We start from the raw sequence: 13813 nt of genomic DNA, 5'->3' as shown, positions 1-13813 counted from the left end.
TAGTCTTTCTTTTCAATATTTAAATTTCTAGAATTAAATAAATATGTTTTACAAATAGGTCACAGGGGATCAAGGGCATTTGTCTTCAAATGAGCAAGTGGTGCAGTATTTGCAACAAGAATGGGAAAGGTCTGTGCCCCAAGGACTTGAAAAATATGGTGATTATGCAACCCCAGCCAGGACCAGCTTGGAACATTCTGAAATAAAGAATTCTAAGCAAATGCATTTTGAAAGTGGTGAAAGAGACTATGAACTTGAACCTTCAAGTTTGGATTCCATAAGTGTTTGTAGTGGGAAAATGAAATCCATTTCTTTACCTACTAATACAGAGGAAGAGATTATACAGCAATCTAGTCATGCTTTACAGATGGAGAACATACAGACATCACAAAGTTTTCAAGATCAAGTTGAATTATATGAAGATAAAGGTGGCAGTGTTGAAGGGAACATTACTTCTCAGGATGGATCAGCTGACCTTGGTAAAATTTCTTGCACTGAAACAAAAGCTGATAATGGACATGATTTGAAAATTTCAGTTCAATTGGAAAATCAAAAAAATGACCAAAGCAACATTAATGCCCAGCCATTGTCTGAAAATCAAAGTGTACAGAACTTGGTAGTCCAAGAGAAGACATCCTTAGCATGTTCAGAGTTGAATTCTAAGGCAGTTAATGCTGATGTCTTGCATCAAAATATGCTAAAACAGGGTGTAACTGTTGACCCAATTCTATTTGAGGCAGTGAAAGCACAGATTGCTCAGGTGTATCCAGATTTTGCTAAAGATCCAGCAATGCTGAATTCCATTAGCCTTCAGCAGACCATGGTGTTACAAGCCTGTATGCTATCAGGTGGAAATGTGGGGACTGCAGGGATGCTTCCAAATATGAACTCTGAACATACAACATCTGAACAGGAAAAGAGAAGCTCTGCTGAAAGCCTTCCTAGGGATGAACTTAAAGATACCACCAGCTGTGTTCAGTCATCAAAGTCATTATCATCAACAGATGAAGCTGCAGGAATCTCTGTGCCATCTATAGCAAGTGGTGCCATTCCAAAACGCTCAAGTTCCTACAAAAATTTGGGAATTGCTGCACGTCAGTTGCCTTCGAGGTCAGGATTATCTGCAGGACTATTTAAATCACCCCTGAAAAATGAATTTGATATGCCATTTGAGGTTAATCCAGGGATTGCACCCCCACCAGATCTTGTTGCTGAATCAAATGCCAACATTTTGTCAAAATCCTCAAATTTATCTTTTGAAAACACTAACAGAAACTCCAGCAGTTTACCTAATATTCAGACAACTGTAGAAACTTCAGGAACTAAACCTTATGTAGATCAACACCTTTCAACAGAGAACCCTCAGATTGCATGTCCACCTCCACTAAATTTAACACCATTCACCTCAGATATCAAGGGCCACAAACCCTACCATACTAACTCTACTGTGTCTAGTTCAAGTGTTGTCTGTGCCAAACCGGAGGATACTTGTCTCAGTGTGAAGGAACTTTATTTTCAAGACACAGAGGGGCAGCTTCAAAAGCATGTCAACCAAAATCAAGAACTGAATAAATCAAAGGGGCTAGAGGCAAAGTTTAGCAATTTGGACCGTACATCAAGTATAAATCATGATAAGTTTACAAATTATGAAGAAAGTTTGTCCACACTGAGGAATTGTGCAGTAAAACCAGTAATAAAAGAGGATTCCAAACTTGAAACTCTGAACTTAGATGAGATTGAAGATGATGACATGGAAGAAGAGGAAAGGCAGTTTGAAATGAAGTCCAAGTCCTCTCAAGATGTATATAATCAGTGGCAGAAGCCATTGATTAAGAAGACAGAAGAGCTACCTCCCCCACTAGAGGTCAACCAGGAGCACCATGTGATGCAGAAACTGGGCAGTGTAGTGAGTACAAAGAGAAGACCAATGGAGAAAGGGTCATTGAGAGAATGGATGAAAACAGACAAGCCTGGTAATACAATTACTTTTGTCATGGTAATATGTTTTGAAAAATAAGATATTTTCTATAGCAACCAATTTATTGAAAATGTCACAGTTTTAAATAGCCATTGATTTTATTTTCAGTGGAGGTTGGTAAAGATGCTGACCAGTTAGACCAGATCTCCTGTACTTCTGACATTCCAACATCTGAAGGGGCTCAGAGAGGATCAGGAAGACAAACACCATCCAATGAAATGACTGATGAAGAGAAAGAAAACTGGACTGAGGTGAGCTATTTTTTTCCTCAATTAGATGTTTTTAGACGCTTTTTGATTTCACTGACAATTTCACACATGCTTCTGACGTTAGAAACCATTATTTTTGAAAATATTAGCCTTAGAGATTGTCACATAATGTTTAGTAAACTTTTATGTCTAATAATATTTTATAGGTCACCAAAAAAGGAAAGAAGAAAGAACTGACCCAGCTTCCCCTACCCCCACCTCTTCCACCACAGAAGAATTTATCCCAGAAAGCGTCAACTGCAAGCGAAAAGGCTAACAATTTTGAAAAACTTGTTCAGCGACTTTCAGAAATCTTTGCAGGACTTAATAGGTTAAAGTCCAGTTTATTTAAAATTTTAGATTTTCCAGAATATTGAAATCTTAAATAGTTAAGTTAAAGCTTTGTTTGTGTCATGAACCCTTTCAGTAAGGTATTTCAGCTGTAGCAATAGTCCTTATCTGTGGTATTTTTACTGTGCACAACTTGATAGCATTTCACTATAAGAAGGGAAAATGGAAATAAGTAAATCAGCAATCCTTTAAGATGTTAATTAAGGAATAAAAGAGTTTGAATAGAAGTGTCTGATTACAGAGAAGAAGTGATAAGTGTGATAACATCGGTCAGGAAGCAGAGAGGGGGACTCAGTGGATTATCAGTCAAGGACATTGTAGCCCACGCCCGAGTGTTTGCCACACAGATCATGAAAAATAAGGTATGCCTTCATGCACAATATCATATTTCACAGATGCATTTTCTGTCAATATCAGAAAAGGACAAATATCAGGTGATGTCCTTTCAGCGAAGAAAAATTATGAAAAGAATTTTGTGTAATATAAATGTCATCCCCATCAAGTTTAATGTTGAAAACACAAAAATCCTGAGAAAATCTTTTCAAAATTTTACTTGAATGCACACTTGAGAAAGTTCGAAGCATTGATGAAATTTAGCTCTCTCCTTAGCTAAAGAATCAGGTGAACTTTTCTGATCTTGGGGTGTCTGTCTGTCACCTGATGTCTATCATCTCTAAACTTTTTACATTTTTGACTTCTCAAGAACCTCTGGCAACAGTGGTTAAAAGGAATTCAATAGGGCGGCTAGAGGTTTCCTATTGTGATATATTGAGATTATTTTGTTCTTTTTCAACATGGGGTATATGTCATAATTATTTCTCCAAGAAAAGCGGTTATAGGCAATGATGTAAATGTGAAATAGATCTATATTGTTTACTTACACTGGAAATTTGGAAAAGTGCATGCAAATAATATTTCAGTTACTTTATCTTGATCTTATATAATGTTGTGAGTACTTTGATCTATTTCAAATGATGACTGCACTTGATGCAGTTTTTTTTGGAGGGGGGGTCTTTTTCAGTTACTTTCGCTTTTATATCTTAAACCTAATTTCACTTTATTTATCAAAGCAGTTTTTTTTTTTTGGGGGGGGGGGGTCTTTTTCAGTCACTTCTTTTGCTTTTATATCTTAACCTAATTTCACTTTATTTATCAAAGAATCTTGTCAATTTTTAACCAAATGTTAAAATGATTCTAGACAGTGAGACAATAAAATAATTTTCTGTTTTTTTTGTTCTTGCTACCTCCAAATATGAGAATTTACACTTACCTGCCCTTGATTGGGCAATAGGTTGATAAAAATATGCACGAGAGGTGAAGCTTACATTGTTATAGGTTTAAAATAAGACTAGCTTAAATAACAGTTAAGTATATATTTTAAAAAATGTGTGATCACTCTTTCCCCATCTCCCTCTCTATTCTGTATGGCACAAGTACAGTAGAAAGGTTTCAAAACAAAATTAACAATATAGTTATGTCCATGTAAGTACAGAAGATTTTAAATCAATGTGTGACATTTAATCATGTTCGAACACAATGTTATAGTTACAACAAAACATGCTACCTTAAAGTCACATGATGGAATTAAGTAATCACAAAGTTACCTGAGGTAAGAAATTGTATGTATTGTAATTTTCAACATGTCACAACCCTTATTTACAACAGAGAGCAAATGTAAGAAGTATATTTTCTCTTTTAAACCATGAGCGCATGTCTGTCTTTTAATCCCCTTCAGCCACCACTTTATTAATGCAAATATACAACCACTTTTAAGTGGAGAATAATAGATAGACATGAGCTGACTATGTATAAAGTAAGCTAAAAAGTGGATGTTCTCATTATCGTATGGAGATTCAAGAAATTTTTATGACCCCTGCCAATGAAAACAGATTTCTACTTTGAAAATACGTACTTTTGTTTAATGTAATTACATAAAGTTCTAGATTGGATGTTGACCATTCCAGCACTTAAAAGAAAAATGCGCGTTTTGAAATTTTATTTTGTAGCAAATTTGGCATGTCCTTAAGTGCAATCATCCTTTGTTATTTACTGAAAATTTCGTATTTAACATCAAAGGACAGACAATTCTAACTGCTTAAAACTACCATTGAATTAGAACTTCAGTGAGCAGTATTTAGGGGCCTGTATTTAGAGCTTTCTTAAGATAAATCAATATAGAGCTTATTAGCTCACCTGAGCCAAAGGCTCAAGTGAGCTTTTCTGATCGAAATTTGTCTTCATCGTTGGCGTTGTTGTTGTCGTAAACTTATCACATTATCATCTTCTTCTCCAAAACTACTGGGCCAATTTCAACCAGACTTGGCACAGAGTATCCTTGGGTGAAGGGGATTCAAGTTTGTTCAAATGAAGGGCCATGCCCTCCTCCAAGGGGAGATAATTACAAAATAGCAAAAAATTAATGGCATCATTGAAAAATCTTCCTCTCAAGAACCAATGGGCCAGGAAAAATGAAACTCGTGTGGAATCATTGTCAAGTAGTGTAGATTCAAGTTTGTTCAAATCATGACCCCCGGGGGTAGGATGGGGTTACAACGGACGATCAAAGTTTTACATAGGAGGGTATAGGAAAAATCTTCAAAACTCTTCTTCTCAAGAACAGCAAAGCCATGATTGGTCATATTTATATGGAAGCATCTGCAGGTGGTGTAGATTCAAGTTTGTACAAATCATGACCCTGGGGGTAGGGTAGGGCCACAATGAATGATCAAAGTTTTACATAGGAATATATAGAAAAAATCTTTAAAAATCTTCTTCTCAAGAACAGCAAAGCCATGGTTGGTCATATTTATATGAAAGCATCCTCAGATAGTGAAGATTCAAGTTTGTTCAGAGCAATAACCCCCAGCAGTAGGGTGGGGCCACAATGAAAGTTCAAACTTGTAGGGAAAAAGTTAGTTAGTCAAAAAAAAAATATGTAAGCATCCTTAGTTAGTGTAGATTCAGTTTTGTTCAGTTCATCCCCCTTCTCCCACTCCCTTTTAGGGGTAGGTCGGGACCACTTATGCATTTAAGATTTTAAATACTAACATGATTTTTGCTTCTTTTTTTCCCTAGCACAGTGCTCAGGTGAGCCATGTGGCCCCTGGGCCTCTTGTTAACTTGTATGCCATTGTTTTCATTTAGAACAAAGTGGTAACCCAGTCCTACCCTGACTTCTCCATGCCATTTCAGAAGACACAAGTGAAATCTGTGAGTATGATGATTTCCAAATATTTTTCCCTTTGATTCTTTGCAAATTGGAAAACAGTTTATTTTCACTACCATGAATGAGCATGAATATCTCCATTGTTACATCATAATACTGTACTTGATATCAAAACCATAGTGTTAAGTGCTTTGTTTTAAAATTAATATGACATATAGTTGATGGACATAATTTATTGCCAGTCCTCTGGTATGTAATTTAAATACAAGATTTTACATGTATATATACTTGAGGTGCCTGAATTACAATGCTTCATGCCTGTATATTTATCTTGTATGCCATTGTGAAGCGTCATAGTTAATGTACTCGGGATTTCTCAAAAAATATTCATTTCTTAAGTACATGCTTGTTAATCTTTTATATACCCCTGCAAACAAAGTTTGGGGAGTATACTGGAATGACCATGTTTGTAGGCAGTATTTGTCAAAAGATGATCATTGAAATGACTCATTATTTTTTTCCAAACTTTATAGAATATATGTGGGGTGATCAAAAAGTTTGCGAACTAATTGAATAACTTCGATAAAAGAAATAAAATTAAATTTCGTTGTTTATTATTATTTAAAGTAGTCCTCTCCAATTTTAATTCACATCTGCCACCATTCTGCCCATGCGCGAATCGTGATCCAGGCGGTCACTTGACATGCTCCCTAGCAGTCTGTTCAGAGAAGCTAAAAGATTTTTCTGAGTCTTATATTTCTTACGATGTAAGTTATTTTTTAAAACAAGAATTGTCCATTTGTCATAAATGGCCACATCTCGGCAATAGGTATGTTTGATAATGATATCTTTTCCCACAATGAGCATGGTGACCATCACAACCCGACTTCTCTGTCTTGTGTGCGTCTTTTTTCCATTGTGGATAAAGTATAGATGCCTTCTTTTTATCATATCTGATGTGTTTAAAGACTAAAGTAAATGGTACTTTAGGGATTTAATAATTATAATATTCTTAAAATATTCGACTATATTTCTAACTGTAACTTGGCAATCTTTCATAACAAATTGCTCAACTAAGGATACATCTCTTCCCCAGCTTACTTTCACTGGGCACCAGAACAAACATCAATTTTAACCATCTCCCTTCCTCCACTAAAACAATCAATCCAATTAATGATTGAACTTCTGGCAAGTTTTTTGTCTTCATAAACCTTGTACAAATTATTATATGCTACTGCAAAGGAATTTCCAAGATATACGTTAAACTTCACAGCCTTTCGTTGCTCGAGTACGACTGAGTTAGCCATTTTTATTGGGGCCTCGCAAGGATTTGCGGGTGCCCCATAGTAATCACTCTGTCTGTCTGTCCGTCTCTCATTCTTCCGTCCACAAATTTTCTGTTTTTCTCTAATAACTTTTTTTGTAGTTGACCAATTAAGTTCAAATTTGGTATGTTGGTTGAAGAGGCAGTAAGACATATTTTGATGCTAAGTTTGGTTCTCTGTCATCCAGTTTGGAGCTGGGGTGGTGGGGTAGATTCCTTAACTTTACATTAGAATGAATGCCAGGGCAAAGAGAGATAACTGCTGAGAATGTTCCTATTGTAAACTATGAAAGCTGCAACTAGTCCCGTGGGATTAATTAACTTTCCTCTTGAAGAAAATCCAAAGCATTTTATGTTTCTGTCAAGTTGAGAGTAATTAATACCTCTGTCTGCAAATGAAATTTGTTTTGAAGTTAAGGTCAATTCTGAATGATGTTTACATTCGCTGAAATGTTGATTTAAATAATGTTGATACTTTATTTTGGTAAAATACACAATGAGTTATGATTTTATTGAATTCTAAAAACAAGATATACATAAAGATATGTGTTGTTTTTTTTTTTTTGTTTTTGTTTTTTTTTTTTTAATATATATATATATATATATATATATATATATATATATATATATTATTTATTTATTCATTTCTTTTTTTTTATTGCTACCGTATGTAAATTCAAGAACACTATTAATTTTAACAGGTAGTCCAATAATAAACTCATTCTATCATTACTGAAAAAGTTCTTATTGTAAACTTGGAAGAAAAGGATGAGAGAGCAGTACAATTAATCCCCTGGGATGAATTATCTTGTCTGAGGCAGAAATGTTTCCAGGCTTATCTTTATTTGTCACTTTAAGATAAATTAACCTTTGTCTGCAACTGGTGTTTGTTTTGAAGTTAAGGTCAAGTCTGGGTGATTTTGCATTCACTGAAGGCTGGCATTTTATAAAACACATGCTTTTTTCTTGTTTAAATATACATTTAATTGAGTTATTATAGATATGATGTTTTTACTGCCTTATGTAAATACAGGGAGGATACTCTTTACAGGTTGTTGCATATTTAGGAATTATCTTGAAATTTTATAAATACAATTGTTATTGCATATTCTTCTTCATATATTTTTAAATTTTTGTAATCAATTAAAATTCTCTGTAAGCTGCACCCTTATATTTCTACCCCTCCGCGGGGCCCTTGCTGACTGGTCAGTTTTCTAGTTTGTTACAAGTCACCTACATATTGATGTCATTTTCACATTGTGACATCACAAACATGGAGCAAAACATTACGTAACATCTGCTTTTTATAGAACATGTTTATGACTATTTGTGTGCCAAATTTCATTCTGATCTGAATAGTGGTTTAGTATATATAGAGATAGTTTTTGATCACCTCTTGTACATTTGAAGTTGTGCACCTAGTATTTTTAGATAATGACTTTTAGGATTTTACTGTACATAACTTCTTTGACAAAATTAAGAGGAGTAAAATTCATGTCTGGGTGAAACTTTGTAACAGGAAACTTCAGAGATTCATACTTTATACAAAGGTAGCTTGTGTCCAGAAATATGCCTTGACACAGTACCAAGGTTATTTTGGACAAGGTCATATGGTTCAAAGTATTAAATTATTGTCTTAGAAGCATATCCTTACCATAAAAATATATATTTTTGATCATGTTTCAAATGTACAGTGTTTAATTTACATTAATCATACTTCACTTTCATGATTCATGATTGTGTCGTGTACTGTCTACATTCTAGATTATTCTGGATCCATGGTATAAATTCCTGCAATTTGTTTATCTTGCTTGACTATTGCTAGAAACTGATAATATTTTATGCACTTTTACTTTGGCCCGAAGCTGTATACTGACCTGTACAGAGGGTTATGTCTCCTACTTTTCTGAACCAGTTGATCTTTGCTCTAAAACTCCTGACAAATTTTTCTTACGAAAAATTGTATGTCAGTTTCGGAAATATATGAGAGTTACCAAAGTTTTTGTACCTCCAGATTTCTTGAGTATTTTTGTGAAAAGAACTTTATGGTCAGTTTTTGGCTGGAAATTAAAAATGAACATAAGAATTTTTGTGAGGTCAGTTGATCTTCACTGAGCTATTGGTAAGTTTATTTTCTGTTCACTTGCTAATACTCTGCAATACAGAACTAAATATTCTATTGTCAGTGAATGGCTTTAGGAGATTCAATAATAATGCTAATATAGCCTCTGATGTAAACTGTTTAAAAGATTGTTTTCAGTAATGGAAAATTGCACACTGTATTTTATAAACTTCTTAAAATGTAACCTCCCCCCCCCCCCCCCCCCCCCCCAAAAATAGATACCGGTAAACTAGTACATCGTCATTCTCCTTTAATCTCCATCAACTGTGGTGCTATGTTTAATCTGTAAATCCTTGAGTTGTTAGTTCATTTAGGTTTGTGATTTTGTACTTTGCCTTAAAACCAGGTCTCAGCTTGAAGTATCTAGGCATGTTTTCTCATCTTGAATGAAAAGATTCTAACCAACAAATATTGACATCTTTTTATCAGCAACTCAAAGATAAAAAAAATTGTTTTCAACCTCTAATCAAGATGTTATATTATCCTCCCATTAGGATTCAACAATTTATGATGACAAGTGAATATTATGGGCTAAGTGAATCTTGCATATATTTCTCTCACTTGACTAATGGTTGGTTGACAATACTTTCTATAATATGGATATTGGATAACTTTTTTATTTAATACTCTAGGTCCCATTTGATATGTATATTTTTGTTTTACTGTTTGTGTTATATTAAACAGCCACCAAAGGATGATGAGGACATATGTGTGATCTGTCATGATGGCCTGAGTTCTGAAGAAGTCAAGAATTTGGAATGCGGACATATTTTCCATGCAGGGGTATGTTAAGTAGTCCTTTCTTATATTTTTGAAAAAAAAAATGCCTTCTTTTGAAAAGTCCAATTTGCACTACATTGTGGCCATATAAATTAAAATTCAAGAAATAAAGATTTTTATGCCTGACCATGAATATGGACAGGGCATGTAGAGTTTGTTATGTCTGTCTTCCGTCCCTCTATCTGTCCTTCCGTCACACTTTGCGTTTAGCTCAGTTTTCAAAGAAACTATTCAAGATAATTTTTTATTAAACCTCGTATGCTTATTCATATTGATGAGAGCTATTCAATAGCAATAACATTTCTGAACTTGACGGTCCTTTTGACCTTGACCTCACTTTTCTTAAATTAGCATTTTTCTTAGTTTGAAAGAAACTATTCAAGGTATTTTTATGTAAGCTTCATTTAAAAAAATATATTCAAGATATTTTTATGTAAGCTTATGTACTGATACATAATTTGGTGAGAATTTCTCAACTTTGTCCAATTTTTACCTTGATCTTCCCAATGAATGACTTACTATTTATTGTGTCCAAAACTCAGTTTTAAAGAAATTATTCAAGATATTTTCATCAAACTTCATACACTTATACAATTTTTTATGTTGCATTACTAATGAACTCTTGGTAGGCCATTCATGTCCTATGGACATATTTCAAGTTATTCAGTACCTTGTACATTGTTGAATAATACTTGTGTAATATGAATTAAGGCAGTACCAGATGGAATAAGATTTTGTTAAAACAAAATCATCAGATGTGATAATTATGTGATATGATATAACAAGTACATGTAATTCTACCAAAATTTCCCTATTCTTGTGTGTAGTTGTTAACCAAAGTTAATATACCTTGTATACTTTACTTTCAGTGTATCAAACAATGGGTTTATGGCAGAGAAATGACCTGTCCCACATGTAGAAGACTAGTGTTGTTTCCTGAAGAATTTCCCAAACTTGGAAAATAATCTTTTCAACCAGTCCTATAGTGATTATATAAAACAGTTGTTTTTAGCTCACCTGAGCCGAAGGCTCAAGTGAGCTTTTCTGATCACATTTTGTCCGTCGTCCGTCCGTCCGTCTGTCAGTCTGTCTGTCCGTCTGTCTGTCCGTCCGTCTGTAAACTTTTCACATTTTTGACTTCTTCTCAAGAACCACTGGGCCAATTTTGACCAAACTTGGTACAAAGCATCCTTGGGTGAAGGGGAATTTAAATTGTTAAAATGAAGGGCCAAGTCCCCTCACAAGGGGAGATAATCAAAAGAAGACAAAAATAGGGTGGGGTCATTAAAAAATCTTCTTCTCAAGAACCACAGGGCCAGTAAAGCTGAAACTTATGTGGAAGCATCCTGGGATTGTGTAGATTCTAAATTGTAAAAATCATGACCCCCGGGGGTAGGGCGGGGCCACAATAGGGAATCCAAGTTTTACATTGAAATATATAGGAAAAATCTTTAAAAATCTTCTTCTCAAGAACCACTGGACCAGAAAAGCTGAAACTTATGTGGAAGCATCCTGGGGTAGTGTAGATTCTAAATTGTTCAAATCATGACCCCCGGGGGTAGGGCGGGGCCACAATAGGGAATCCAAGTTTTACATTGAAATATATAGGAAAAATCTTTAAAAATCTTCTTCTCAAGAACCACTGGACCAGAAAAGCTGAAACTTATGTGGAAGCATCCTGGGGTAGTGTAGATTCTAAATTGTTCAAATCATGACCCCCGGGGGTAGGGCGGGGCCACAATAGGGAATCCAAGTTTTACATTGAAATATATAGGAAAAATCTTTAAAAATCTTCTTCTCAAGAACCACTGGGCCAGAAAAGCTGAAACTTATGTGGAAGCATCCTGGGATAGTGTAGATTCTAAATTGTAAAAATCATGACCCCCGGGGGTAGGGCGGGGCCACAATAGGAAATACAAGTTTTACATTGAAATATATAGGAAAAATCTTTAAAAATCTTCTTCTCAAGAAACCACTGGGCCAGAAAAGCTGAAACTTATGTGGAAGCATCCTGGGATAGTGTAGATTCTAAATTGTAAAAATCATGACCCCCGGGGGTAGGGCGGGGCCACAATAGGGAATCCAAGTTTTTCATTGAAATATATAGGAAAAATCTTTAAAAATCTTCTTCTCAAGAACCACTGGGCCAGAAAAGCTGAAACTTATGTGGAAGCATCCTGGGATAGTGTAGATTATAAATTGTTCAAATCATGACCCCCGGGGGTAGGGCGGGGCCACAATAGGAAATACAAGTTTTACATTGAAATATATAGGAAAAATCTTTAAAAAACTTCTTCTCAAGAACCACTGGGCCAGAAAAGCTGAAACTTACGTGGAAGCATCCTGGGGTAGTGTAGATTCTAAATTGTTCAAATCATGACCCCCGGGGGTAGGGCGGGCCCACAATAGGGAATCCAAATTTTACATTGAAATATATATAGGAAAAATCTTTAAAAATCTTCTTCTCAAGAACCATTGGGCCAGAAAAGCTGAAACTTATGTGGAAGCATCCTGGGGTAGTGTAGATTCTAAATTGTTCAAATCATGACCCAGGGGATAGGGCGGGGCCACAATAGGGGGAATCCCAAGTTTTACATTGAAATATATAGGAAAAATCTTTAAAAATCTTCTCAAGAACCACTGGACCAGAAAAACTGAAACTTATGTGGAAGCATCCTGGGGTAGTGTAGATTCTAAATTGTTCAAATCATGGCCCCTGGGGGGAGGGTGGGGCCACAATAGGTATTACAAGGGGGGAGTCTGGTAATGAACAGCATGGCCAAAGTTACTCAGGTGAGCGATGTGGCCCATGGGCCTCTTGTTACACTTTATGACTGTAGCCAAAATATGATGTCTTACAAATTCCATCAAACAGATTCTATGTAAAAAAAAGCTTCAGTAGTGGACATTATAGTTCTTTGTGAAAATTTCATAAGATTCATTAAATGAATGTTAATCTTTAAATGCTTCATTATTTTAGATTATATTGAAAGACTTGGTGAAGGTTTTAAGTTCATCTGGTTGAAAAACCACAAATGATTCATTGCAAGTCAGGAGATGTAGTGAGCCAGTTGGTTTCTGAAACTTGAAATGTATTGCATTTGTAAGTGATATTTATATAATAAAAATTGCAGGCTAAAACCCCTGCTAGCCTTACTTTGCTAACAAGCTATCAGTGATACTGAGATGAAAGTTCCTGGCTGAAACACCTGCTAGCCTTGCAATGCTTAATACATGTTATCAATGATACTGTTGAAAAAGTTCTGGCTAAAACCCTTGCTAACCTTGCATTGCTAACAAGTTATCAGTGAAACTGTTATAAAAGTTACTGGCAAAAATTCTGCTAGCCTTCCATTGCTAACAATTATCAGTGAAACTGTTATGAAAATTACCGGTACTGGCTAAATAACACCTGGTAGCCTTATATTGCTGACAAGCATTCAGTGATACAGACAACAGTTGCTGGGTAAAACCAGTTTTTCATTGTTAACAACCAATCAACATTTGCAGCAAGCAACACTAACATGATGATTATCAGCTTAAAGACTCCTTTAGATACTGCTTACAGATATAGTAAAACACTTGTAACGAAGTGCCAGGGACGGATGATTTTGCTTCGGTATAACCGTAATTCATTATGTCTGTTCATTTCCCAATATATTTTATAGCCTTGTAGAATGAAAATCACTTCGCTTAAGCATCAATTCATTATCATGATTATAAGCGTGTTTTACTGTACATTATTAGAAATATTCATACAAGAGTGACTGTTCCTGACAGTGAAGGTTCATAGTACTCCCACTAGTGAAACCTCCTTTTATGTCACTAAACTCCTTATGGGTGC

General features: G+C 35.2%; 1 protein-coding gene across 1 annotated transcript in view; it reads left to right on the top strand.

Moving 5' to 3' along the window:
- LOC133191196 (uncharacterized) overlaps positions 1-12933 on the top strand; it is a 46132-nt gene extending 33199 nt beyond the window's left edge. The window contains exons 10-17 of the mRNA XM_061326927.1: positions 59-1973; positions 2087-2229; positions 2394-2557; positions 2819-2939; positions 5722-5787; positions 9874-9972; positions 10839-10981; positions 12795-12933. Coding sequence (XP_061182911.1) covers positions 59-1973; positions 2087-2229; positions 2394-2557; positions 2819-2939; positions 5722-5787; positions 9874-9972; positions 10839-10934 — 2604 coding nt within the window. The 3' untranslated portion in view covers positions 10935-10981; positions 12795-12933. The remainder of the gene's footprint in view (positions 1-58; positions 1974-2086; positions 2230-2393; positions 2558-2818; positions 2940-5721; positions 5788-9873; positions 9973-10838; positions 10982-12794) is intronic.
- Positions 12934-13813: the final 880 nt, after the last annotated feature.

This window comes from Saccostrea echinata, unplaced genomic scaffold (genome assembly GCF_033153115.1).
Source record: "Saccostrea echinata isolate AGI-Se365-2 ecotype Australia unplaced genomic scaffold, CSIRO_AGI_Sech_v1 ptg000023l, whole genome shotgun sequence".
Taxonomy (NCBI): Eukaryota; Metazoa; Mollusca; class Bivalvia; order Ostreida; family Ostreidae; genus Saccostrea; species Saccostrea echinata.
This window is presented reverse-complemented; position numbering and strand designations above follow the sequence as displayed.